The sequence below is a fragment of the Mustela lutreola genome, chromosome 4 (genome assembly GCF_030435805.1).
Source record: "Mustela lutreola isolate mMusLut2 chromosome 4, mMusLut2.pri, whole genome shotgun sequence".
Taxonomy (NCBI): domain Eukaryota; kingdom Metazoa; phylum Chordata; class Mammalia; order Carnivora; family Mustelidae; genus Mustela; species Mustela lutreola.
Genome location: NC_081293.1, coordinates 40,821,299 through 40,847,734, shown reverse-complemented (window position 1 = coordinate 40,847,734; position 26,436 = coordinate 40,821,299). Strand labels below are relative to the sequence as shown.

The 26,436-nt window shown below is 47.1% G+C and overlaps 1 protein-coding gene across 4 annotated transcripts in view; it reads right to left on the bottom strand.

Moving 5' to 3' along the window:
• ARHGAP22 (Rho GTPase activating protein 22) overlaps positions 1-26,436 on the bottom strand; it is a 165,610-nt gene that overhangs the window by 120,616 nt on the left and 18,558 nt on the right. The window contains exon 1 of one of the 4 annotated variants that reach the window (XM_059169651.1): positions 12,662-13,134. The exons of the other annotated variants lie outside the window; for them this stretch is intronic. Coding sequence (XP_059025634.1) covers positions 12,662-12,695 — 34 coding nt within the window. The 5' untranslated portion in view covers positions 12,696-13,134. Of the gene's footprint in view, positions 1-12,661; positions 13,135-26,436 lie in introns of those variants that run through there. 4 annotated transcript variants of the gene reach the window in all.

Here is a 26,436-nt window from a genome sequence, read left to right as displayed (position 1 = left end):
AATTAAAAAGGTAAAGGGCACGAGATCACTGATTTCATTCCTGTAAACAGAGAAGTGGCAAGCAAGGAGATAAAGCTCAGAGCCAAACCAGTATTTTCCTACTTTTCCTAGTTTGGCGTTTGGTCCAGAGTGGTTGCATGAGATCACAGAAGGGGCATAGAATTTGGAGACCTGAGGCCCCCTGGCCTCCTGGAGTCACAGATTTCCATATAAAATGGGAGCAAACAACAAATCCTATCCACCTCTTAGACTTTGGTGAGGATGAAATGAAGGGTATTTTGAAAGTGCTTTAGGAAAGGGAGGACGCGGAGTGATTGGTGGTTAGTACTGTTTTTTATTCCCACTGGCTGAGCGCCTTGAAGCTTCCTTCCTCTCTCCACACCTTGTCCCAGAGCAGCTTGCCACAGCCTCGCCACCTCCAGTTCTGTTAAGATCAGCAGGTCACTCACCAGGAGCCCAAGATTGGTGGAGTCAACGTCATTCAGTATCGATTATAAATTTCATTTCTGTCTGCCTACAAGCCATTAGCTTGGATCAATATATTCTATACCCTTGGCTAAGTAATCATTGAGGCTGTTGATGATTTCAGCAGAGTCAGGGCATGTCCCTGCCTGTTGAAGTGGGGGGTGGGGCCGAAGGTGGTCTTCTGGCCCAGGCCTACCTAACCCAATGTAGGCCTGACTTGCAAATAAATCCTTCATTCTCACCTTCAAACTGTAAGGACTTGGCCAGCTCTCTAGTTCTCTGGGGTCAGAAGTCCAACTTGGAGCAACTCTAGCCCCGGACATCTGGTAGAGTCCTGTGTTCTAAGAGTGCTGGTGTTATGAACTTTGGACATTGTCTAAAGGTAAAGACCCGAGTTTTCCTATCAGCCGGGACCTGGGAGGAGAGGCAGGAGAAAGGAGGCCTGGATCTGCAATGCATCTTTCCAGGACACACTCTGGGGGCTGGAACAGCATCCAGAAGCAGGGGAACCGAGCTGGGAATGGATGGGTACTCTGAGTAGACATGCTCTGTACCCTCACCCCCTCTGCAACTGGCAGGTGGGAGATGCCATTGCTCCCTGAGCCTGTATTGGATACTGGCTCTCTCCCTGCCCTCAGCCACTCCCTACAGACACACTGCCCACACTGCAGTGAGTATCAGTGCCTAATGCTCCCTCCAGCCACGTCACTCCCTTATTTGAGCCCTACCTGGATATGGGATGGGTCTCTTCCTTGGGATGTATTACCATTTTCACCCTGCCCTCTTGCATTGCCGTCATAGCCGGGGGCTCATAGCTTGCCCAGCACATGCGCCCTTGGTCTTGACACATGAGGCTTTCTCTGCCTCAGAAGGCTTTCCTTTCCTGCTGCCTGGAGAGGGCCCTACAACATAAATAAGGAAGTGTACAATGGCGTTCAAGAGCCTTTGAGTTTTGAATCCCAGCACTGCCACTCCTGGCTGCAAGTTCTTTTAGCTCTCTGGAACTCAGTTTCCTCATCTGACAAATGGGGCAATGGTGATCTCTCTTCAAAAGACTAAGGGTCTTTTGAAGATGAAAGGAGATTTCATAGATGGTAGTTGTCACAGGACATAGAGATGGAAACTCCAGCCAGGAAACGAGACTTGAGAGATATGATCTCCTACACGAGGACCAGACCGAGAGGCACACTTTCAAAGAGGTCGGCAAAAATCAGCTCTGTAGCCCTGGGAAGGATGTGGAAATATTGAAGTGGTCTTGCATTTTGCAAATGAAAGTGACTCTAGGGCAAGTCATCACCCAAGAGTGGCCAGAGTTGTCACGGGGCCTTACCCAGGCAGGGACAGGGGCAGGCCTGCCCCCCACCCCCCACTCTAGGATGGTTGCAAAGAAGGTTGCTTCATGAGTTGCGCTTGTTCTAAAGCATAGTTACATGAGGTCAATAGACACGAGTGATGGTTATTGCTATTATTAAATACTGGCCAGCGCACAAAGTTGAATCTATGTGTGACTCCTTGTGTGATCAGGGAGGTGAAGGCATCTGAATCTGCAGTATTCCAGCTGGCTAATTGGTCAGAAATGTGGAGATCTGAAATAAAATAGCAGCCAAGGCTAGAATTCCTCAGCACCAGCAGGCATGCAGGGGGCCAGGCCCACCGGGACCCAAGACACACCTTTGCACCCGCGGCCCACCATGCTGCTTCCACTCGTGAAGGCCCTTCCACAGGATACCCACTCTCTTCTTCCAAAATCCAGAGTCCTTCCCCTTTTCTACCAGCCTGCTGCTCAGCCAGGGCGATTTCCAGCTGAACAAATCTGAGACACACCAGGACAAAGTGGATGGCATGACCTCATCTTCTTTTTTTGTCCCCACACCTGGCGATGATGGCACTGTGAATACCATGGAAACAGGTGCTTCCCAGGGATCACATAGCCTATCATCTCTGGGATCCACGCAACTCAGTGACACCACCCAGTCCCCACTTTTGGACAGGCCAGTATTGCGGGAAGGGAGCTTCTTGAGCCTCAGAGTTTTGTGGTTAAGCTGTTTTTTATTTTATTAGTGGGGTGATTTTGAGCATTTTACTTAAACTATCTTGCTTCCATTTTCTCCCGTGACTCACAGGGCTGGTATAAGGCACATGCTGATTGCTTGGCAGACATTTTCTGACTTTCCTGCCTTCCTTCCCTGGAGAAGAAAGTGCAAAGGCTCTCTGGGGCCTTTGATGTGTTAGTAATGAGAGAGTCATATCCTATGATTCCATTTATATGAAATTTAAGGATAGGCAAAACCACTATACCATGATTTCTTTCCATGGTGATAGAAATCAGAAGAGTGTCTGGTTGTCTGGCTGTGAGGAGAGTGAAGAGGGATGGGGAAAGAGGAGGGAACTTTCTGGGGTTAAAGGAAAGGCTCTGTGTCTTGACCTGGGTGGTGGTCAGAGCTATACACTACAGATCTGGACATTTTACTATATGTGAATTATGCTTCGATTTAAAAAAAATTAGGAAAATATTAGAAATGAATCATGAAAATCCTACAATAAGCAGTAGTCACAAAATCAGGCTGCAATGTACTTTGAGGCCACTATTGTCCAAAGATTCTCAAATTGGGAATTTTACTTCCTCTGACCAGGTCCTTGAGGCTGGTCCTAGACTTTTGGCTCATCTAGGGGGACTTTGCAGCTTCATTTCATTTCATTCTTTAAAAAGATTTTATTTATTTATTTGAGAGAGAGAGAGAGAGAGAGAAAAGCAGAGAGAGAGAGAGAGAGAGAGAGAGAGAGAAAACACAAGTAGGGGGAGGGGCAGGCAACGGGAAAAGCAGGGTCCCCGCTGAGCAGGGAGCCTGAAAAGGGGCTCCCAAGCTTGGGAGCATGACCTGAGCTGAAGGCAGATGCTTAACTGATGGAGCCACCCAGGTGCCCCCTTCATTTTATTTCTGAGCAAACTTCTGGGAGGAGGGAGAGGAGAGAGCTCAGTCTTCCGGGTGGGGGTAGAAGACCCAGCCAGGGGTAGAGAAAATGTAGGCTTGGGCACTTGAACCACTGGGGAAGATGACAGCCTTCAGTAGTGGGATACTGGAGCCTGGCCTAGGATAAGGAGACCACTGTGCAAGCCTGTTGTGGCCTTCCTTCTGCAGCAAAAGCTGCTGTCTGCATCCCTAGTCCCTACCTGGCCTCTGGCCCAGACCCCAGTTCTACTCTCCAGAAACTGTTCCCCTAGCCCACATCCCTGACGCCCCTCCCAGCCCCAGATCCTCTCTCTGAGTCTCAGGAAAAGCCAGATACTATGTCACTTAAGTAGGCTACTGTCCCTTTGCCATTCAACTCTTAGGGTCATGGAAGTGCTCTGTCTTAGGGAGCCATCAGTGGACAAGCTTGGGCAGGGGAGCAGGATGGAGTCACCATGGGAATATCCTGGAAGGCCACACTATTCAGAACCAAGCAATCAGAGGAGCTCTGGGAACCTCACAGTCATCCCTTCAGAGCAATCTTCTAGCCTGAACTGATATGAGGTTATGTGATCTTTGGGCTATCACTCTTCAACCAACCATTTCAAGTGGTCCTACAAACCTTGGTGTGAAAACTGGCAATCTCCTGTTCTTCTACTACCTCCCATTCCCCAACCCCAGGAGGCAGTCACTTTCATCCTTTTTAGTTTGGCCCTTTTATTTACCTCTCCATTTCTAATAGTATTCATTCATTCCCATTTTTTCCCCTTGACTCACCCACCTAGTTGATGAACCCACTCATCACATCATATATTTCTTTCTTTTGTGTGGGGGAGTACACGCCAGTTCTACTCTGCTAGCCAATTTCAGTTACACCATATAGTGTCACCAACTATGACACTGTGTTTTACATCAGATCCTTAGACCTTCTTTGTCTTATAGCAGAAAGTTTGCACCCTTTTACTAAACTCTCCCTACTCACCCCTCCACCATGTCCCCTCCCCCCCATCCCTGGCAGCCACTTATCTACTCTCTGTTTCTATAAGTTTGCCCTTTTTAGTTTCCACATATAAGTGACACCATGTCGTATCTGTCTTTCTCTGACCTCAGCACAATGTTCTCAAGGTCAGTCCATGTTGTCACAAATGGCAGGATTTCTTTCTCATGGCTGAGTAATAATCCACTGTATCTTTCTGCACACCACATCTTCTTTGTCCATTAATCCTTTGATGGACACTTAGGTTGCTTCTATATCTTGGCTGTTGTGACTAACGCTGCAGTGAACACAGGAGGGCAGAGATGCCTCTGATATCCCATTTTCAATTCCTTTGCATATAGGCTCAGAAGTGGGGTTGCTGGATCCTATGGTAGTTCTCTGTTTAATTTTTGGAGGATCCTCCATGCTGTTTTTACTGGCTGTACTAACTTACATTCCTAACAACAGTGTGCCACGGTTCCCTTTTCCCCATACCTTCCCTGAAGACAACATATCCTCGCGATCTCTTGGGTTCTGTTTGTTTATTTTACCATAGTCATTCTTTTTTTTTTTTTTAATTTTATTTATTTATTTGACAGAGAGAGATCACAAGTAGATGGAGAGGCAGGCAGAGAGAGAGAGAGAGAGAGAGAGAGGGAAGCGGGCCCCCTGCTGAGCAGAGAGCCCGATGCGGGACTCGATCCCAGGACCCTGAGATCAAGACCTGAGCCGAAGGCAGTGGCTTAACCCACTGAGCCACCCAGGTGCCCTACCATAGCCATTCTAACAGGTCTGCGGCAGTATCTCTTGTGGTTTCGATCTGCGTTTCCCTGACATAAATTCTGCTGACTGGCGATCAGACATACAATCGGCAATTGTATGTCTTAACTATGTCTGTATTTAGTTCCTCTGCCCATTTTTAAATAGAATTGCTTGGATTTTATCTTTTTGCTATTAAATTGTGTGAGCTCTTTATATATACTGGATACTGAGCCCTTATTACATACATGATTTGCAAATAGTGTCTCCCATTTTCATTTTGTTGATGGTTTCTTTTGCTGTGCAGAAGCTTTTAAGTTTGATGTGGTCCCGCATTTATTTTTGTTTTTGTTTTTTGTTACCTCTGCTTTTGGTGTCAAATTAAAAAAAAATCATCACCAAAACCAACATCAAGGAGCTTACCACCTACGTTTTCATATAGGAGTTTTATGGCTCCAGGTCTTAGTCTTTGATCCATTTCAAGATGATTTTTCTATATGGTATAAGAAAATGGTCTAGTTTTGTTCTTTTGCACTTGACTGTCCAGTTTTCCCCATTTACTGAAGAGACTCTCCCTTCCCCATCCTTTATTCTTGGCTTCTTTGTCATAAATTAATAGGCCATACATGCTTGGGTGTATTTCTGGGTTCTCTATCCTGTTGCATTGACTTAAATATTTGTTTTTATGCCAACTCACTTCTTGATTTTTCTTTTTTAAGTATTATTTGTTGACCTATCATGATGGAAAGTGAGGACTTTATTTCTTTGACTCCCCTGGCCCCATCATACACAAGTACCCACTCCATCCTCCCACCATAGTTATATTGTAATTTTGGTTTGTTCAACATGCCAAATTTGCATTATTAATTTTCACTATGTAACTGCTATTCCCAGTTGAGCTATGTAGATATTGTAGTAATTTTTCCTTTTATGCATCACTGGCTTTCCCTGGAGTTCATAATTATCTTGCTTCTTTTCATTTGCAGAGTTTCCTACTACATATTAATAATTCAACCTTAAATATTCCAATAGTTGTCTAAATTTAATCTCCATGTGTTCATATGCAGTGAGCATCTTCTTAAAAATATCACCACAACACCAAAAAAGCAAATAACCTAATTAAAAATGGCAGAAGGCATGAATATTTTTTCAAAGACATCCAGATGGCCAACAGACATATGAAAAGATGCTCAACATCACTGATCACCAGGGAAATGCAAATCAAAATCTCAATGGGCTATCCCCTCACACCTGTCAGAAGGGATAAAATCAAAAACACAAGAAACAAGTGTTGGTAAGGATGTGGAGAAAAAGGAACCCTCGTGTACTGTTGTTAGGAATGCAACCTGGTGTAGCCACAGTGGAAAACAGTCTGGAGTTCCCTCAAAAAATTAAAAATAGAGTTACCATATGATCCAGTAATTTTACTATTGGATATTTCTCCAAAAAAGTAAAAATACTAATTTTCAAAGATATGTGCCCCCCATGCTTATTGCAACATTATTCACAATTGCCAAGATATGCAAGCAACCCAAGTGTCCATGAATAGATGAATGGATAAAGAAGATGTGCATACATATATATACACACAAATACCCACATACACACACACACACACACACACACACACACACACACACAGGAATATTATTCAGCCATAAAAAAGAATGAAATGTTATCATTTGCAACAACATGGAGGCATCTAGAAGGTATAATGCTAAGTGAAATAAGTCAGAGAAGAATAAATACCATGATTTCATTCATATGTGGAACTTAAGAAACAAAACAAATGAACAAAGAAAAAAGAGACAAAAAACCAGACTCTTAAGTAGAGAGAGCAAACTGGTGGTTGCCAGAGGGGAGGTGGGAAGGAAGACAACTGAAATAGGTGAAGGGGATTAAGAGGACACTTAGAGCGATGAGCACTGCGTAATGTACAGAATTGTTGAATCTCTATATTATACACCTAAAACTAGTATAATACTATATGTTAGTTTAACACACTTTAAAAATTAAAAATTAAATAAAAATAAAAACAAATGACTGCATCTTATGACTGGAAAGATCTATACTCTCCCCCCACTCCCATCCCACCTGGGACATGCAGGGCTACCGACCATGGTCTTTGGCTGGTGTGGATCCCTGCCCTGGGTCAGGGAGAGAGGTCAGAAGCCTTGGCATCGGAAAGACATGAGTACATATGGCGCCACTTGTGGGCAGGGCCCCTATGATGCTCTTTCCATATCTGCTAACATGGGAGCACTGATGCCCCTTCATAGTGTGGTTATGAGAATTCATGAAATACAGTAGAGATTCCTCGAGCATGGAGGACACATAGTAAATGATGGTTTACTTTCCTATGGGGAAAATTAAGAACAATGAGTCCACTCAAAGTACTTTGTCTTCTAGAGCTTTCTTTGTCCATCACCAAAGGACTGACCAGGCTCTGCCCATTCATCAAGGCTTCCAAGACACTGATGGCTAGAGCTGCTGAAACATGGCCCATGAGTTCCGTGATTTCTGCTAAAAGAAGGGGTCTCCTTCATAGCAACATCAATTTTATTTTGAAATATTCTAAACAAAGGCAGAAACCCTGACAGAAAATATTGATAGGATAGTGACATAAAAATTAAAAACTGATGTACATCTGTGGGAAAAAAAACCCTGATAAAAAAAGTAAAAGTCACACAACACATAGGGAAAATATTTGCACTATATAAATCAGTTGGGGGAGGGGGCTGACTTTCCTAAGGACCTGGATCAGTTAGGGCAGACAGTGCTTCCACCTCCCAGGCTAATGCTTTCCCTACCACCCATGCATCCATCCACCCTCCATTCAAAATATATGTACTGAGTTCCTTCTGGTGTCTGATATTGAAGTATGATATTCAAAACCACAAATGGTTCCTGCCCTCGTGGAACTCAGTCCAGTGGGGTGACAAGTGTCCATCAGATCATTCCATCTGAGAGTGTACAACTCTAATCCAAGGTAAATGCTGTAAAGAAGGGAGAGCTTGCAGCAGAGAACCTAGCTTAGATTGCGGTATATGGGAGGACTTCCCTGGATGGCAACACTTGAACTGAGGACTGGAAGGTGAGTTGGAGTCAAGGAATGCCTGTGTGTAGGGAGGAGAGGGAAAGAAAGAGGGAGAGACAGAGAAAGAGATAGAGATAGCGAGAGAGACAGAGAGAAGGGAGAGGCATTCCAGGCAGGGAAAATGGTGTGCTAAGGCCCTGTGGTAGGAGGCCGGGGGAACAGTTGAAGAACGGGAAGAAGGCCCATGTGGCTGGCGCCTGGAGAGTGAGAGGAGCCTGGAGAGGTGGCCACTGGCTAGACTGTAAGGGGGGTCTTGTGGGCCATGGTAAGGGTTTGGACTTTACCCCAAGGAGCAATGGGGAAGCCACTGAAGGATTCTACATTGGGGAAGAGGCTGGAGATGAATGTATGCCTAGATTTACACATGAAAACATAGCCCTGGCTTTGGATTGGAGAACGGATGAGGGTGGGTAGGAGTGAGGCAGTCTTACTGCCAAAGTCCAGGTGAGAGATGATGATGGCTGAGGGTGGGTGAGGCAGGAGGATAAGTGAGACAGGCAGAGTCCAGAGCTCTTTGGATAAAGCAACAGGGCTGCACCGCATTCCTCATCCTTGTGGACTAGGGAAAGGCCAGAGGAATATGCTTCACTCAAGACTGACAGAACACACCAGTCTCTGAAGACCCAAGTCCGATTACAGTGGAATTTCAGAAAGGGGAACCAACCCAGCCAGCTGGGGCTGCATCAGGGTCAAGTATTTTGGGGCTCTGTTCTGACTATGGCTGGAGAGATGGGGAATCAGGTCTGGTTCTAACCAGGTGCTCCCAGGGACTCTGTGAGCAGAGGAGGGAGTAGTGGGGAAGGCCTAGGATGTGGGCCTAGGCCATGTGAACATGGTAGTGGGCCTGAGGGAATGACATGAGGCTCCGATGCTCTTCCTCTCTTATTCCCAGAAGAGAAGGTACCTGCTCTACATTTTTATTTTCTATATTGAAAAAGAAATCACAACTTTCACTATGTCATAAAGCACACAGACTTGTGACTTGCTCCATTGTATATGTAATACATTCAAAGAGTTTTAGTGAATTTATCTTATTTTTCTTCTGGGAAAACTGGTAAAGGCAGGGGTAAACTATCTCTTCTAGTTCTACTCTGGGAATATGGAAATGGGACTCAGTAGAGGAGGAGCTTGCTGGGGCAAAGCAATAGGAAAGTGTCTCTGGAAGAGACCTCTGGACCCAGGGGTAAAGCAGGGAAACACATCTGGCTCCAAACAGCCTGGACCCAATAGGCCATGACTAGCTAGGATGAGTGTGAACTGGTCCTAAGCAAACAATGGTGAGTTAAAATCACTTATTGTATTAATGGCGGATGCACGCTGATTTGAGGGAATCTGGACCACCTTCCTGACATCAGTCTGAATTTCATGCTGCACTTAAATGCAAGCACACTATTTGAATTCACCTGTCTGTTCTGAGCCACTTCCAGCTAGTTTGGGTGCCTGTTTTTTTGAATTGCCTTCTCCATGTGTGTGTGTCCACATACCAACACCTGCCTCTTTACCTCTAACTTCTTAGAAACTGAGCGTGGTCGGGGCATGAAAATTGAACAAACTTAGTTCTATGTACTGGTAAAGGACAATAGGGTTTTCCTTGGGAGGGTCTTGATCTTGACATCTCCCCCTCCTTAGAAAGGAGAACTGAGCACAGCTGTCAGGGTGTTAGCAGCCTCTGCATGCTCACTCAGGGCTGGCCTGATGGAGGTCTGCCAGGAATTTAACAGCCAACATGCCTCTGAAGAAGGGTCCCTGGGGAGCCCCTATCTGCCGAGCAGTGTTTGGGCCAGACCCCAGAGGCTTTTGAGCTGGCTGAGGCTGATTTTATGAACTATCTCAGAAAGCCACCCCAGTCTTTTTCGTGCAACCTAGCATATCCACGTAGCGATATTGCCTGGAGGTCTATCTGGAATATGGATGGTTGCGACAAGGCGGTGTCTGGATACCAAGGGCTGTGATCTGCGTACTCTGACTCGCTGTGTTTATGACATGTATCCTGCCCTGCTCCTAAAATGTTCAATGAGAGGGGGATGAATTTTGAGGTGTGCTCTTCTTTTTACCACTTCTACCACGGCCCAATTACTTAATGGTACACACACACACACACACACACACACGCACAAAAACTTGGTCTGTATTTCTCCAGAAACGTCCCCAGGGAGAACTATTCCTTAACAAGCTGCAAGCCTGACCTTACACAAGCCAATTCCAGACCTGGTCCCAGCCCCGTGCTGTGCCTGCTGCCCCTCCCTGCCCCCAGCTCCCAACTCCTATTCCCATGCACCCGCCCCTCCCAAGGCACCCACACATGCCGCACCCTGCTTGCAACATGGCCTTGTTCTTCCACCATTCTTTGCCTAGTTAGCTCCCTGTCACCTCCCAGCTCACAGCCCAAAGACCTCACACTTCCTCTGGATGCTACACTTGTAGTAGATGCTCCTAGAATGCTTCTTACCATAGTATATGAACATACATTTTTGTGGGTAAGTGGTAGGCTGACTTACGGCACCATAAACGTCATCTTTTACTGTATCTTACCAGATAATATCATCAAGTAGAATGTTCCTCAACCTTAGGGCCATAGACATTTGGGGCCAGATAATTCTTATTGTGGGCTTGTCCTCTGCTTTGTAGGATGTTCAGTTTTGTCCCTGTTCTCTACCCACTAGAAGCCAGTAGCCCTTCAGTTGGAACTACCAAAAATGTCTCCAGACAATGCCAAAAGTACCCTGGGGAGTGGGCAAGATCACACCTGGCTGAGAACCACTGACCTAGGACAACTGCTTGTAAGAAGTTTGGGATTTCAAAGGCTGGTTTCCTGAGAGCCCCTTCGCTGAAGCCTCTTTCTAGACAAGCACTACACAACAGGCATATAATATGAGTCACATGTGTAACTATTTATCAATAGTTTATAAATACAATACAGTTTACAATATAGCAGTTCCAGTAGCTGCTTTAAAAATAGGTGAAATTAAATTTAATAACATATTTTATTTAACTCAACATATCCACCTATTGTCATTTCAGCCTGTACGCAATATAATTATCAGTAAGATATTTTGCATTCTTTTTTTCTGCCAAGTCATCAAAATCTAGTGTGTATGTCTCTCAGTTTGGACTAGCCATATATCAAGGGCTCAACAGCCACTTCCGGCCAGTGGCTAATACATTCGACAGGGCTGGGGCGGTGGACTTAAGTTTTCTCAAAAGGCATGTAGGGCCTGTCCCACCCCTTTAGGTGATCAATAAATTGCACTCCTACCGCTCAGGTCACTAAATTGCACTCCTACCCAGCAGAGCCATGCATAACTCTCTTTTGCCCACTGGGGTCCACAGGCTACGATCCATTTGGAGCAACCCACAGAGGGTCCCGGCAGTGGTGACCATGCTCTGGAGGGCCAGCTCACCCCGTAGTCATCTGTGAATAGCTAATGTGATGGGTGTGTTGCCTGTGATCCACAGGAGGCTGGAGGATTCCTGTCACACACATACCAGGTGAGACACGCCGTTTCCAAGCTCCCCAGGCAGATGTTCCACCCACCTCCAAACCACCTGTCCTCATACTCATTGCTCCAAAGTGAGGCTCAGCCCTCCGTAAACACTGGCCACCTGCAAAGATGCATTTTATTTTCTTAAAGGACAGATGTTCTTATCTAAAATGACACTGGCCAAGAAATTGCTGTCCCTAGGGTGATGCTGTCCCTAGGCCAGGGAATTGTCCTGGGTCTCCAGACCACTCTGCAGGGACACAGGCTGGCTGGTGGGCACTAGCCCAGTCCCACAAGATCATCCAGCAAGATTCTCCAGACTCCCACCTCTGACTTATTTCTAGATGTATGCCCTCGGCACTCTCATCTCCAGGCGGTGCCGCCTCCTGGGAGTTCTCCCCATGGGGGCGCCCGCCTGCCTCTGGCCTGCCCAAGGGATTGTTTTCTGCAGCCCAGCCCTGGGCAGCTCCCGAAGGCTCTACCCAGCACCCTCCCAGGCCACAGGAGCGAGGACTCCCCCTTGGACCTGGCAGTCTCCAGAAGCCAGGACATGGCCCTCTCTAGTGAAGGCCACTTCTGCTTGGCTGCTGGGGCAAATCACGAGCATTGAGCGTTTCCTTTTTAGTAAAGGAACACAGTTTTCCTGAAGTTGTCACCTGGTCACTTTGTGCAACTCAGGAACTCGGCAAAACACAGACCATGGGGTGAGGGTCCCCCTCACACAGACCAGAGCATTAAAATGGCCATTGGGCACTAGCAGCTCTGGTCTGACGCCCACAGACCCTGGGAGCCTCACTGGGCAGGCAATGAGGAGGATGCCCCTGGAATGCCTGCCTCAGCTCACCCCCGGTGCCGCAGGGTCTCAGCGTCTGCACGTGTTAGCCAAGAGACACACACTATGCCCAGATCCGCCCCAGGAAGTTGGACTTACCCCTCCTGGCTTGCCTGATCTTTGGGCTCAGCATATTCCAGAAGCCGCCAGGCTGGAGTCCTTGGGCCGATCATGCTGTCATCCACTTCCCTTTTCTCTTCCTCTGGCCCAACTGCCCCTCCTGCTGCCCCACTCCAGCCCCCATGGTTGCTGGCTTTACAGGAGAGTTTCCCTTTCCTTGCTGCTGACCAATGGCTTGCCTTGGACTACACAAACCTCAATGCATTATTTATCCATCCCAGAATTAATTCCCATTCCAGCGAACCAGTAAAAGGCTCGGTAAGGGCTGCTGATCAATCACTGGGCCAGGGCGGGGCAGAATGGCTGCCCCTCTGCCCCGGGGTGCCTGCCTCACTACCCATCCGGGAGCCCCGAGAGTGGGGCTCTGCTCCCTGCGGGGCGGGCGGTGGCGGGCAGACGGGCGGGTCCGCGAGGAGGGTTCCCAGCCGCGCGCGCGGGCGGGTTGGAAGGCTCTGGGTTCCCGGGCGGATCCGCCCACTGCGCGGGGAGGGCCCGTCCGGCGAGCTGCCGGCAAAGGAAAGCCGCTGGAAATCCACGCGGCTGCCCTGTCCTTCTGTCCTGCCAAGCAACCCCCTTCCCGTCCAGCGTTCTTGGAAGAGAGGGGAGACCCCGCCCGTCCAATGCGACCTGCTCTGCCTGATGTCCCCAGCCATGGGCGGCAGGGGTGGGGGTGGGGGCTGGCTAGGAGGCGGTTTCTGAGCTCACTGTTCAACTGTGAAAGAGAGGTGTGTCTTACGCTGAGCTGGCGAGCTGGTGGCCTGGGTGGTATTCCCATCCTCTGGGGATGGGCCCAGCAACCAGCAAGCAGAGGGATGCCCCCTGAGGATGTTTATTCTGCCTTAACACGGTGACAGCAATCAGAATGCAGGTGAAGCACTTAGTTTGGGGCCCACACACAGTAGGGTCTCAGAAACTGTTCACCAAGTAGTGAATCTGCAAATTGTCATGTTTCCATTTAATACTAGCATAACTCTAAAGAGTGCATAGTGGTGCTTTGGGGGAGTTCAGCCTCAAGGCCTAAAAATTGCCCAAGAAATGCAATGGCAATAATAGCTATCATTTATTAGGTGCCTGCTATGTGTCTGGTAGTAAGGCTAGTACTTCATATCCCGCAGCTCATTTAATTCTCCAATTCTCTGAGGCAGGTGCTAATGTCATGGCTTTTCAGATAAAGAAAATAAGGCACAGAAATGTTAAATAACTTGCCCAAAGTCAAACAATACTGTCAGGACAGGAATCGGAACCCTGGACAGTGTCTACAGCTGATGATTTTCTGTGATGCCAGTCTCTCTAAATTCCCAAATTCTAACTACCTCCTGGGAGCAGTTTTTTGCTTGAGAGTCCTCAGTGAACTTGTTGGATGGTGAGGATCGTCTTTGTGCCCCTGAAATGACCCCACGTGCTGTGTTAGAGATTTGTGTCTGGGGTTAGATTGTTCTGAGTCTGAGAGCTGTGTTGTCCTCTCCATTGAAGACGAGGAGCATGAAAGATGACCGCTCTGTTTGAATGGCCTTGCTCCCTCCCTGATCCCTAGAGTGCCTCCATGCCCACAGATCCCCAAATGAAGCATTAATGTGGGATCAAATCCCGTAGCTGGATGTCCAGAAGCTCTGGAGGCTAGTGGTTTAGCCTTTGCAGCAATCCATGTTAGAGAGGACAGGGTCTGGCATATAGAGAGGAGGGAAGAATTGGAGATGTCAAGGACTCACTGGGATGTGGGGGTCCAATGGCCAGGTGGCCCAAAGAAAGCAGAGTCCATGGAGATAACGTTGTTTTACTCAGCATCCAGTCCCTTTCTCCGGACCTCAGCCACCCCTCAGAAGAGAGGAATCAGTATTTTGAGATAATATTCAAGGCCTTTCATGGTACAGTCCCTGCCTTCATCCGTGATCTATCTCCTGCTGATGCTACATGACTGTGCAGCTCCTGTGTGCCCCCGTGCCTTTGCACCAGCGGTTCCCTCTTCTAGGAGTGTCCTTTCCCACAGTTTCAGTTGCATAAGCCTGATCATTCTGAGCAAGTCCCTTTGAAACTCTCCTGATTCTACCACCAGAAGGAGCCATTAAGCACTTCCCCAGGGCTCTTAGCTGTGTCTCACCCCTCCTGCATTCCCAGTCCTGAGCCTCAGGCTGGACTCAGGCCATGAGCCCTGTGAGGAATACTGCCTTGAGGGACAGCTCCAAGAAATACTACTGAATGACCAAATTGACCTCCTTCTCCTTTCAGGCCAGGTAGAGGCCGGGTCAGGCTGGGACACAGGCCACCCGGGAGGACTGGGGAGGCTACAGATCTGGAAAATCTCATGTTGACATCAGGGTCACAGGGTGAGGTCCCGTGGCCAGTGACAATGTCTTGAGCAATCGTGAAGCCCTGTGAGTAATGCAGCCTGGACCACGTCCTCCAAACCAGAGGCAGGAAAATGCCCTGAAGACTTAGTTTGGGTCCACTCACACTTGTTTTGGTTAAGAAACCACCCCCGGGTGCTTTTCCTGTGCAGCTGTTTACCCCAATAACATTAAGTCGCTGCACTCACCCGCCTGCTTTTCCTGGGATCAGTGTTAGACTCGGAAAAAATATCAGAGGCTCTGGGCTCAAACCCAGAAGTAAAGCTGGGAACAGGGCAAGAGCTAGTCTGGACCCTGCACCTGAGAACGATGGGTCCAGCTGGAAGGGACATTAGTGCCCCCTCCTTCCTCAAGTTTACAAAGGGAAAATACAGGCCTCACACAGAAGTAGACGTAGAAAGGCAGCCCTCTCCCCATGGCCTTGCCCCTGCCTACATGGCACTGCCTCCCCAGCAGTGGTCCTGGGTCTCCCCCAGTTTCCAGCCTGGCATTTTCCGAGGCCACTGTGGGCCTGACTTAGCCAGGCCCTGAAGGGTGAGTAGGAGTGTTGGAAGGGCAGAACTCTCCAAAGGCGGATGCTGGAAGGCACACCTCTTGGACGGGTGGTCACCCATCAATATCACCGGCCACGTCCAGCTCTGCTTCAGGTCAGTGGTTCTCAACCCTGGCTGCACATTGGGGAGTTTTGACAACTAATTTCTGTGTCCCATCTGCCATCGGGTCCTGTTTAGTCTGGCATGTGTGCTGGCCATTGGGTCCTGTTTAGTCTGGCATGTGCACTGGTCATTGGGAGTCATAAAAGCTCCTCGGGTGATCCAGCATGTGGCCAGGGTTGAGAACCACTACTTTAGAAGATAATTGCATATCTTTGAGCCCGGGGATATCAGAGGCAGTCACTGCCTGCTGTCACCCCAAGGGAGTCTTCTTCCTAGACAGGGGCATGTGTTGCCAGTCTCCCAGTCAGAAAGTGGAAAAGGGTCCCCCCCCCCCCAAGTCTCAAGGGGAGACTGCTCCATTCCACATGGAGCCACAGGTATGGTTACAGCCTGTTCACTGTACAAAGGTGTCCAGTAGAGGGGGGGGTAGGGCTGGAACCCTAACGCTGACAAAGCTGTGTGTTCTTGCACTATTAGAGGGATCTGCTGCCAACAGGAGGGCGAGCCTTCCTCTGTTTTTTTACCAAGATGTCATCTAGATAGCAGGACCCGGCTTCCCTATTCCAGAACCTGCAGAGAGGATAGGGGGTGCTCTTCTAGAGGCAGAGGGAGAAAACAGTGCTCCCCTGGGTCTGAGATGCCTGCGCAGTGCTCACCAGCACCTGACTTCCTGCTTCGACTGCTCTCTGTCCCTGTTGCCAGAAGGCTGAGGTTCCATTTCTCTGGTGTGTCACTCATGCCCATCCCTGTGGTGTGCTGGAACAGCTAGCCAGAACAAAAGCCAATGAGAGCTGATTGCTAAGTTTTCAGGAATTTTGTGATTTTAATGCAGGCATCATTAGATATTACATTACATAAACCTACAGTGAACTGAATCAGATTAAAAACGGAATGCCTACCCAACTCACATCACTTACTAATTATTTTACTACATTTTAGTACTTTCTACATTCTCAAGGTCATTTGTACCTATTGTATCGCGTGATGAAAATACTATTGTGAGGGTTGACTTTGTATGTCATTCTAACTGGGTCATGGGGCACCCAGCCAGACACTTGGTCAAGCATTACTCTCAGTGTCAATGTGAAGGTGTTTCTGGATGAAATTGGCATTTGAATTAGTAGACTGAATAAAGCATGTTGCCCTTCCTGGTGTGGGTGGGTCACACCCAATCAGTCGAGGGCTTGAAAAGAACGAAAAACCTCACCTTCCTATGCATAGAAGGGAACGCTCCTGCCTGACTGCCTTCAGCCAGGACGTTGGTTTTTTTTTTTTTTTTCTCCTGTCTTTGGGGCTAGAACTGAAAATTGGCTCTTCCTGGGTCTTGAGCCTGCTGGCCTTTGAACTAGAACTACACAACCTTCGTTAGTGTCCAGCTTGTCAACTATAGGTCTTGGGACTTTTCAGCTTCTATAACATACAGTACCTATGTATGCATAAATATGTATATGTTCTTATTATACTCTTGAGAGATATATAGCTCTCTCCTGTGTGTTCAGTTTCTCTCAAGAACCCTAATTCATCGTTTATTGGGTTTCAATCGCACATCTCTTGGCAGCTCCTCGTTCAGGGATCATGCTGGTAGTTTGAAATGGACGGTGGTGGGAGTATTTACATCAAGGAAACACGTTATCAATTCAGACTTAAATTTTTTTGCCTTCCAGAGAGCCAGTCGTGAGGTGTTTTTGCCAGCCCACCCCTGTCCATGCCCTACCCTGTCGACCTTGTATGCCTCCCAACGGTTGATTCCTTGCTGAGGGCAGAGGAGACAAGCTCTGCACCAGCTCTGTCGTTGTCTCCCTCCTGGACATGTCCAGATGCCCTGTCTTTCCCAGGCTCCTTGCAGCTCCGTGTGACTGTCCTAGATATTGTTTTTGAGCAGGCGCGATGAGGCAGCTTCTAGGCCTGGCCTATAGGACTCCTCCCTCCAACACTCCTCCAGGCTTGTCTCCCTTTTCTGGGGCCACCTGGAAGGCCCATGCAGGAGGTGGCCGAGGTCCTGTGGTCTGAGACCCTGAATGACTGAGTGAGGCCAAGCCCCACTGTCAACCTAGAAACATCTCAGATGGCTAGGAGAAGGAGAGCCATGAGCCAGCTGGTCCTCTTCATGACTCCAGCTGACCTTCCACCACATATATCCTCCGCCTGCCCCTCTTTGCCTACCAGACGTTGATGCTCCCCTTTGGACACTGTTTCAGTGTCCCCTCCCTGCTCAGTGACCGCAGTCAGAGTCCAGCACCTTTACTATCTCCTCATCCCTCATGCCTGAGGCCACAGGAACCTTCTAAAAGGCCTCTTGCCAGGGCTGATGAAGACCTGACCCATAATTTAAATATATAAAATTTAAATTACCCATAATTATTACCCAAAATCAACCCATAATTTAAAAATTAACCCATAATTTAAATATGATAACCCATAATTTAAATATAAACTATAAACAAAACTTAAGAGTATGTTGAATTTAAAGTATTCTTTCTAGGGTTTTTAATTGCACAATTGTGTGGGATTCATCAAAGGTGAACTTTTCTGCCGCTTTGGTGGCCTGGCCTTGCTAGTGCTCTGAGTATATCCTTGGTTTTGCCTGAGGGCACTTGGGTGCTTCAGGGCCTCTCTCCCTGCCCGCGCTCCCACAGTCCTGTGGCCTTAGGTCTAAAGTCTGCCTCTGCCGTTGGCCCAATGCCTCCTTCAAATGCTTCACCTGGCTTCTCATTTCAGTCCCGTGCACACACCTCAGTGTAGGGTACAGCCTCGCATACACAGCCCAGGCCCCCAGAATGGGTCTAGAGCCTGGACCCCTAGTTTTCTGGGTCTTTGGTGTCCTAGGCTCCTGGCCAGAGAATCAGAAGGATAACGATGCAGAATCCAGGACTGGGCATTGCAAAACCACCCAGACAAGAGAGTAAAGACCAGAACTTGGAGACTTTGCTTGGAAAGCCCCTTGGTTGTGACTTAAAGCCTCTGGGCATGGTTTCTAGAGTTCTGCAGCCCTGACATCAGGGCAGAGGGGGCCTGGGTTACCAAGTGGGTTCAGAAAACACAGCCTTCGGTTCCAACTTACACTGTCACACTTGTCACACCTTGCCTTCAACTTAGGACAGGCTAATGTCTAGGCAGCTGATGTCCGGGACAGGGGTGCTTGCTGTGTGTGATGGATGAGTGACTGGTATGCTGCCTGGGTTCTCTAGGACAGATGCTAAGATAAGAGTTTTATTGGGAATTAACACCTGTTCACGAGTGGGAGGGGAGCATGGGAGCACCAAGCAAACCAGAGCATCTCCGCCAACATTCTGGGGGGCTCCAAAGCAGAGAGCCAGGGTGCCTGGTTGGCTCAGGGGCTAAGCCTCTGCCTTTGGCTCAGGTCATGGTCTCAGGGTCCTGGGATTGAGCCCCACATTGGGCTCCCTGCTCAGTGGGGAGCCTCTTCCCCCACCTCCCCACCCCACCTGTCTCTCTACCTACTTGTGATCTCTGTCAAATAAATAAAAAAAAAAAAAAAAAAAAAAAAAAGCAAAGGGCCTAGTAGAGGGTCTGACTTGGGTGGAGGGGGTCAGACCTGTGTACCGTTGCCTTTTGCTCATTGGCTGGGGGCCTCCTCAAGAAGACCATGACCTTGACCATCATTGTGCCCCCCTCCAAGAACAGCATGAAGTTGGCTTGAAAGTTGAGGTTGATAACCAGGGGCTGTCGATTGATCCCACTCCCTGCAGCTGACCAGTGAATCCTTTCTCGAAGTGGGCTCTGGCAGTTACCACACAGGGGTTTATGGAACTCAAAGGCCTCATTTTTTAAGTCTCTGTAAATGTTGGGCTCAGAAAAATACCATTCACTTAAAAATCTACTTGGCCAAGTGTCTGAGCTCCCCATTTAATCAGGCAGCTTTTAGATAAAGATTTTATCGAGCTTCAAGTTCTCACTGTGAGATTCTTGGAAGGGAAAACTTCTATTAGGGAGTGTGTGGAACTGACAGTGGGACAGCCTTGCTGTGAGTAGGTGGGGTCCCCCGAGGCACTAGGGGAGGGGTAAAAAGGACCCCAGCCCACAGACCTGACACCCTGGGCCAGGCGGGATTGCCTGTTGAGCTCCTGCTTTTGGCAGAGCCTGAGAGGAAAGAGGGAAATGCACCTTCACTAATAGGGTTCTGAGTCTTGGAAATACAACGTACTGAGGTTCCAAGGAGCTGTCACCATTTTCCTGAAGCAGGGGCGGGGGACCCAGTGGTGAGGCTATTGCCTGCCCAGACTCAAATGGCAAAACCTGTCCTCACTTGGATGCAGCAAGGAAAAAGGTCTGAAATGTTTTCCACTCCCTAAAGAGTCAGATTTTAGAAAGTGATGACTCACCAATTTGGTCAGTTTTGCATTATTGGAAAACAAGTCTTCTCCCTTGTGAAAACACCTGCTTGTTGTGGAAAGCCAGGGTTTGGGACAGATGGAAAGAACGGAAGTTTCCCAGATGCCTTCTCTCTCAACTCACACCTCTCCCCAAAGTCAGGATTCCTCCCCCCCACAACCAGCGCCGCCCCTTGTGCGTCTCCTCTGGGCTGACCGCCCCCTCCCCCTGGCACAGAACCTCCCTCTGCTCTTCTAGACATTTCTCCTCCTTTTGCATCTTTGATCCCTCCCTCCCTCACTGGCTCTTCTCTCCAAGTTAATAAAACTACTCGAGAGTCCTCTGCTTTTAAAATGATACCTTTTCTTTTCTTCATGTGTTATGGTAGAAGGGAACTTATTCAGGTGCTACACAGTATCTAGCCCCTTCCTATCGTGGGGCAATCTTCTGCCATCTCCCTCTTTGGACACCGTAAGGAATAGATCTGCTATGTCCCTGTAGGCAGTCAGATGTGGTCAGGTGATGGAGGCTCAGCCCACCAGATGCCCCTGCCTGGTTTTTATTCTAATCCTGAACATCACAAAAAGTCTGAGAGAGAGTTTGAATGGACTTCCTAGCACTGGCTGCAGTGACAATGTCTGCTGTGACAGGGCTCCCTTCCAGTATGGGGGAGATATCTAGCAAGGGTGTCTCGGCCATGCTGTCCCATAAGAAAAGAATCCTCGTGCTTCTCGCTTTTTGGCCCTCTAGAGCCACCGTCACTCTTGTCCATCTTACAAGCCTAGATCTTCAGGTCTCAAAAGATGTTGTAAACCTCCAACACACCTCTGATAAATTCCCCTTTCTGGCTGCAGCTGGTTTGGGTTGCCTTCCAGTGACTGGCAGCTCACAGACTTCTAGCTGGAGCCCACATCATGCTTCTCAGCCTATGCTTCCATATTCCTCCTCTCTCTCACTTCCTGATCCTCCTGACTCAGCACAGATGGCCCATCTTCCATGTGTCTGTTCTCTCATAGATGGTTATTTCCTTCCTTATTTCCCCAATTATGCCACCAAGCTAACCATCGCTCGTCTCAGACGGGAAACCGCAGACTCTCCTTCCTAGCCATGGCTGCTGTCTTCTACAGCCTGTTGTCATGGTCCCCGGGTAGAGGCTCTTGTGGGTTATGACTGACAGTCATCTCAGCTCACCCAGAAGGGGCAGCTGGATGGGGTCTTCCCACTCTGACAGACGCTTCTTTCCTTCCAGACCTTTCCATCCTCATCTGTTCGAAACCCAGCTCCTGTCTAGGTGTACATCTCTGCCCTTTGTTGAGTATCTGGTACATACACACTACCTTCCTTTAACCTGCAGTGGGTGACACATTTAGCCTTTGGGGCTGAAAAAAAATCCTGTCAACCAACAGTTCGATATCTGATGAAATTATTCTTCCAAAATGAAAGAGCGATTAATACATTCCCAAATAAACAAAACTTGAGATAGCTAATCACAAGTGGACCTGCCCATGAAGAAATAGCTGGAGAAGCTGAGAAGCATGATGTGGGCTCCAGCCTTCAGGCTGAAATGAAAGGACACTAAATAGTAACTCAAATCCACATGAGGAAATAAAGAATAGCTGTAAATTATAGGTAAATATGTAAGACAGGATTAATGTATTTTTCTTTGTAACTTCTCATTTTTTCTTATTTAAAAGATAACTACATAAAACAATAATGGTAAGTTTATGGTGAGGAGCACCCAGTGTATAAAGCCCACAGTGTGTGAAAATGTAACATACACAGTATGTATGTCTGTGAGGATAGAGATATCTAGGAAAAGGTTTTGTATAGTTAGTATTAATCTAAAGTAGATTGCTATAAATTAAGATGTAATCCCCAAGGCAACTGCTGAGAAAACAACCCAAACATATATAGTAAAGAAGGAAAAACAAGGGAATTAAAAGGCTATGTCAGAAAATATCTACTCAACACAAAAGAAGTCAGTAATTAAAGATCTGAGGAACACAACATGATATGTGACACAGAAAAAAGTAGCAAAGCAGCAAATGTAAATCCTTCCTTAGCAGTAATTACACTAAATATCAGTAAATACACTAAATATAAATATAAATATAAATATAAATATAAACATCCAATTAAAAGGCTGAAGTAGGGGCACCTGGGTGGCTCAGTGGGTTAAGCCTCTGCCTTTGGCTCAGGTCATGATCTCAGGGTTCTGGGATCAAGCCCTGCATTCGGTTCCCTGCTCCGCGGGGAGCCTGCCTCCTCCGCTCTCTCTGCCTGCCTCTCTGCCTACTTGTGATCTCTCTTTCTCAAATAAATAAATAAAATCTTAAAAAAAAATAAAAAATAAAAGGCTGAAGTAGAAGAATGGGTTAAAAAGATACCAACAATATGCTGTCTAAAGAGACTTACAGTAGCCCCCTTTATCCATGGGGGATATGCTCCAAGACCCCCATTGATGCCTGAACTACAGATAGTACCAAACCCTATATAGATTATGTTTTTTTCTATACCCGTATACCTATGATAAAATTTAACTTATAAATTAGGCCTAGTGGGAGAGTGACAACAATTCATAAATAAAGAGAACAATTATAATAACATCCTGTAATGAAAGGTATATGAATGTGGTCTCTCTCAAAATATCCTATTATACTGTATTTACCTTTCTTCTTGTGCTATGGGATGACAAACTACCTATATAATGAGATGAAATGAGGTGAATGACATAGGCAATGTGAATAGGGTTAAGCTAGTATGATGACACATCATCCTTCTGATGACACATCAGAAGGGGGATTATCTACTTCCAGACCATGTTCGACCACAGGTAACTCACCCTGGGGAAGTTGAAACCACGGGTAAGGAGGAACTACTGTCCTTCAGATTCAAAGACACAAATAGGTTGAAAGTAAAAGGATTGAAAAAGATACTCCACACCAATAGTAACCAAAGGAGAGCTGGGGGAGGACAAATATGCTTTAAGACAAGAATTATTACAAGGGAGAAAGAAGGACAATGTATATTAATAAAAGAGTCAGTACACCAAGAATATGTAACAATTATAAATATATATTCACCCAACAATAGAGCACCAAAGTCCAGGAAGCAAAAATAGACTCAAGAAAGAAATAGTACAACAATAGTAATTGGAAACTTTAATATCCCATTTGCAATATCCAATAATGGATAGAACATCAGTGAAGAAATAGAGGACTTGAAGAACACTACAAACCACCTAGACCTAACAGACATTTATGGAATACTTTGCCCAAGAATAGCAGAATACATATTCTTTTCAAATGCACATGGAACACATTCCAGAATGGACCAAATGCTAGACCACATAACAAGTCTCAATAGATTTAAATGGATGTCTGTTCTCACCACTTCTAGACCACATTGTACTGGAGGTTCTAGTTAAGGCAGTTGGAAAGAAAAAGAAATAAAAGTATCCTGATTAGGAAAGAAGAAGTAAAACTATCTCTGTTCGCAGATGACATGATCTTGTATATAGAAAAATTTTTTAAAAAAGATTTTATTTATTTGATAGAGATCACAATTAGGCAGAGAGGCAGGAAAAGAGAGAGGGATAAGCAGATTCACTGCTGAGCAGAAAGCCTGATGTGGGGCTCAATCCCAGGACCCTGAGATCATGACCTGAGCTGAAGGCAGAGGCTTTAACCCACTGAGCCACCCAGGCGCCCCAGTATATAGAAAATTTTAAGGAATCTACTAAAAAGCTATTAGAATTAACAGATGAGAACAGCTAGAGTGAAGGGTAATAAGATCAATATACAAAAATCAATTGTATTTTTACACGTTTGCTGTGAATAATCTGAGAATGAACTCAGAAAAGAAAATGATCCCTTTCACAATAGCACCGAATAGGATAAAATACACAAGGATAAACTGAATAAGACAAGTACAAAACTTGTTCTCAGAAAACTAGAAAACACTGTTGAAAGGAACTTAGCTGAAAAGAGCTAAATAAGTGGAAAAACATTCTATGTTCAATGATTGGAAGATTTAACATTAGGATGGCAATACTCGTACGCCCTCAAATGATCTACAGATTTAACACAATCCCAGATAACTTCTTGTAGAGATTGACAAGCTTGTTCTAAAACTTATATGGAATTGCACGGCACCCAGAATAGCCCAAACATGTTGCCTGGGTGTCAAGCCCCAGTGCAGTGGTCATTTTGGCCACAGCACAGGGAGATGACCTTGTCATGGTTACTGACTTGAACATGAAAGTTGGTCCTGAATGTCTTTGTCTACAGGTAAAGGGGTGGCTCCCTACTCTGTACCCTACCCACTTTGTTCCTTAGCTCTGTGAGGGAAGCAACATTCCTTTTCTCTACCCACAGCCTCTGGGCTCATTCATCTTCCCACCCAAAAGATGGCTCATCCTACAGGATGGCTCCCAAGGAGTGTAAGGTGACTCTTTGGTAGTACCAGAGGCTGAGAATTGAACAGGAGGATTGGGATGATCTAGGCAATGGATGACTAAGGCTCCAACTAAAGGAAACTGGAAATGATTGCTGTGGTCAGCTGAAAACAGCGCTCACAGTGGGGCACCAAGGGAATGAAGAGCGAGAGCACTGAGTCTGACTCCTGGCCCCACCAGCCTTGATCTGAGTTACTCTGAGCAGGTTCTTTAACTTTTCTGTGCCAGTTCTTTCATCCTTCAAAAGAGATGATAATTGCTTTTCTGTCCATCCCAAATGGCCCATACTAAGGTAGGAAGGCTGAGTATGTGGAAGGTCTTTGCAAACTGAACACTATATAAGGACATGTACAAGAGTGTGTATAAGCAATGACTCTGGGGCTCACAATAAGCAAGAACCAGCTGTGCACTGACAACCCAGTAAACTCTGCAAAGAACCACTACTAGGTCATTCCTTCCTAAGATTTTGGCCCCGAGAGCTAGCTTCTCATACCAATAGGTAACGGATAGTCCCACAATATGACATATCCTCCAGAACAGCCCCACCAGTTAATCTGTGTTCTTACCGTTAAAGATAACACACTTATTTGCCCTGCACATTAAAAGACTTTGCTCACTAGCTTGCGGTTTGCTTTGACGTCTTTGGCACGAGAGTCTTGTGTTTTGGTCAATAATTTCAAGCCTCCCCAAATGTGGCTTCTCTGTTTGCAGCTCTGCAGAACTCAGCAGGCAGTCTCTTGATGTAAATACAACAGGGAGCAGAAGGGGGAGGTGACTTCAGAGGAAGTGAGCTGGTGGGGACACTCGCCATGCCCACCGCTCGGGCGTGCAGCTGCTACAGTTCGGCACACACCAAATGCTAGTGCCGAGGGCTCACAGCCCCGGTCGATCCTCTGCAGACCCAGCGTTCTGATGAGTTTCTGTCATCTGATTAGATTTTTCTGTTCTTGGTTCCATTTGCCAGGTTATGGGGTGATATCACGGATAGAGCCTGGGCTTTGGGATTGAAATCTGGCCCCATCATGTACTGGCTGAGTAGCATCTCCCGGTATCTTAGTCACCTCAGCTGCAAAATAGGGGCAGCAACTGTCACCTCCCACGGTGGCGATGGAGATGAAATGAGACCAGGATTTGAAGCAGGAAGCATATGCTTGGAACATATTTGACCCTTCACAAAATGGAGGTGTGTGGCTTCCTTTATGCCAGTTATGAAACAGGTAACCTGATACTAAAATCTTGTGAGGAGGGAGGTAGACATATGAAACTACTAACCCTCACACATGCACTCGCATGTGCACACAGCCACACACACACACATGCAAACACTCATATATGTGTGTGCATGCACACTCACACACACACGCCTTCACAGTCTTACATATACACCCTTGTGCTCACAATCATACACGCACATTCTGTCCCAGGCACATGATCGGGCTCAGGTTCAGACACAGTCACACACTTCCCCTTGAACTTGGCTTCACCACCCACACATGCAGGTATGTGTACAGACTGATACATACCCACAGGCTCACCCTCACACAGGTGTGCTCCTGGCGTGAGGTCACATGTTATGACAGCCCTGGAGAACACTGTGGCCCTGCTGGTGAGGCCCACTCCTGTCACCACCTGTTGCCGCCCAGTGCTGACTGGGGGATGGGCTCCTCCTCTCCAGGGGTTGGCACGTCTCCCTACTCTTCTCCATGCTCAGTGTTTATTTTCAGAAAATAGTGACTCTGATCCATAGCTTCTCAGCCTCCTTTCTAAGAGCAAAAGACTCTGGTCTAGAGGTAACTATGGGCAAAATGTGTTTCTGTAGGCTCCAGCAGGGACCACCTGCATGCTGATCCAGCCTGGCCACCTTGGGGAACTTCCTGGTTCTGTATGGTCCTCCTATTATGAGTTCTGCCTTCCCCTCCTGCCTTTAACCAGCCTTCAGGGGACAGTCCCCACCACCTCTGAGCT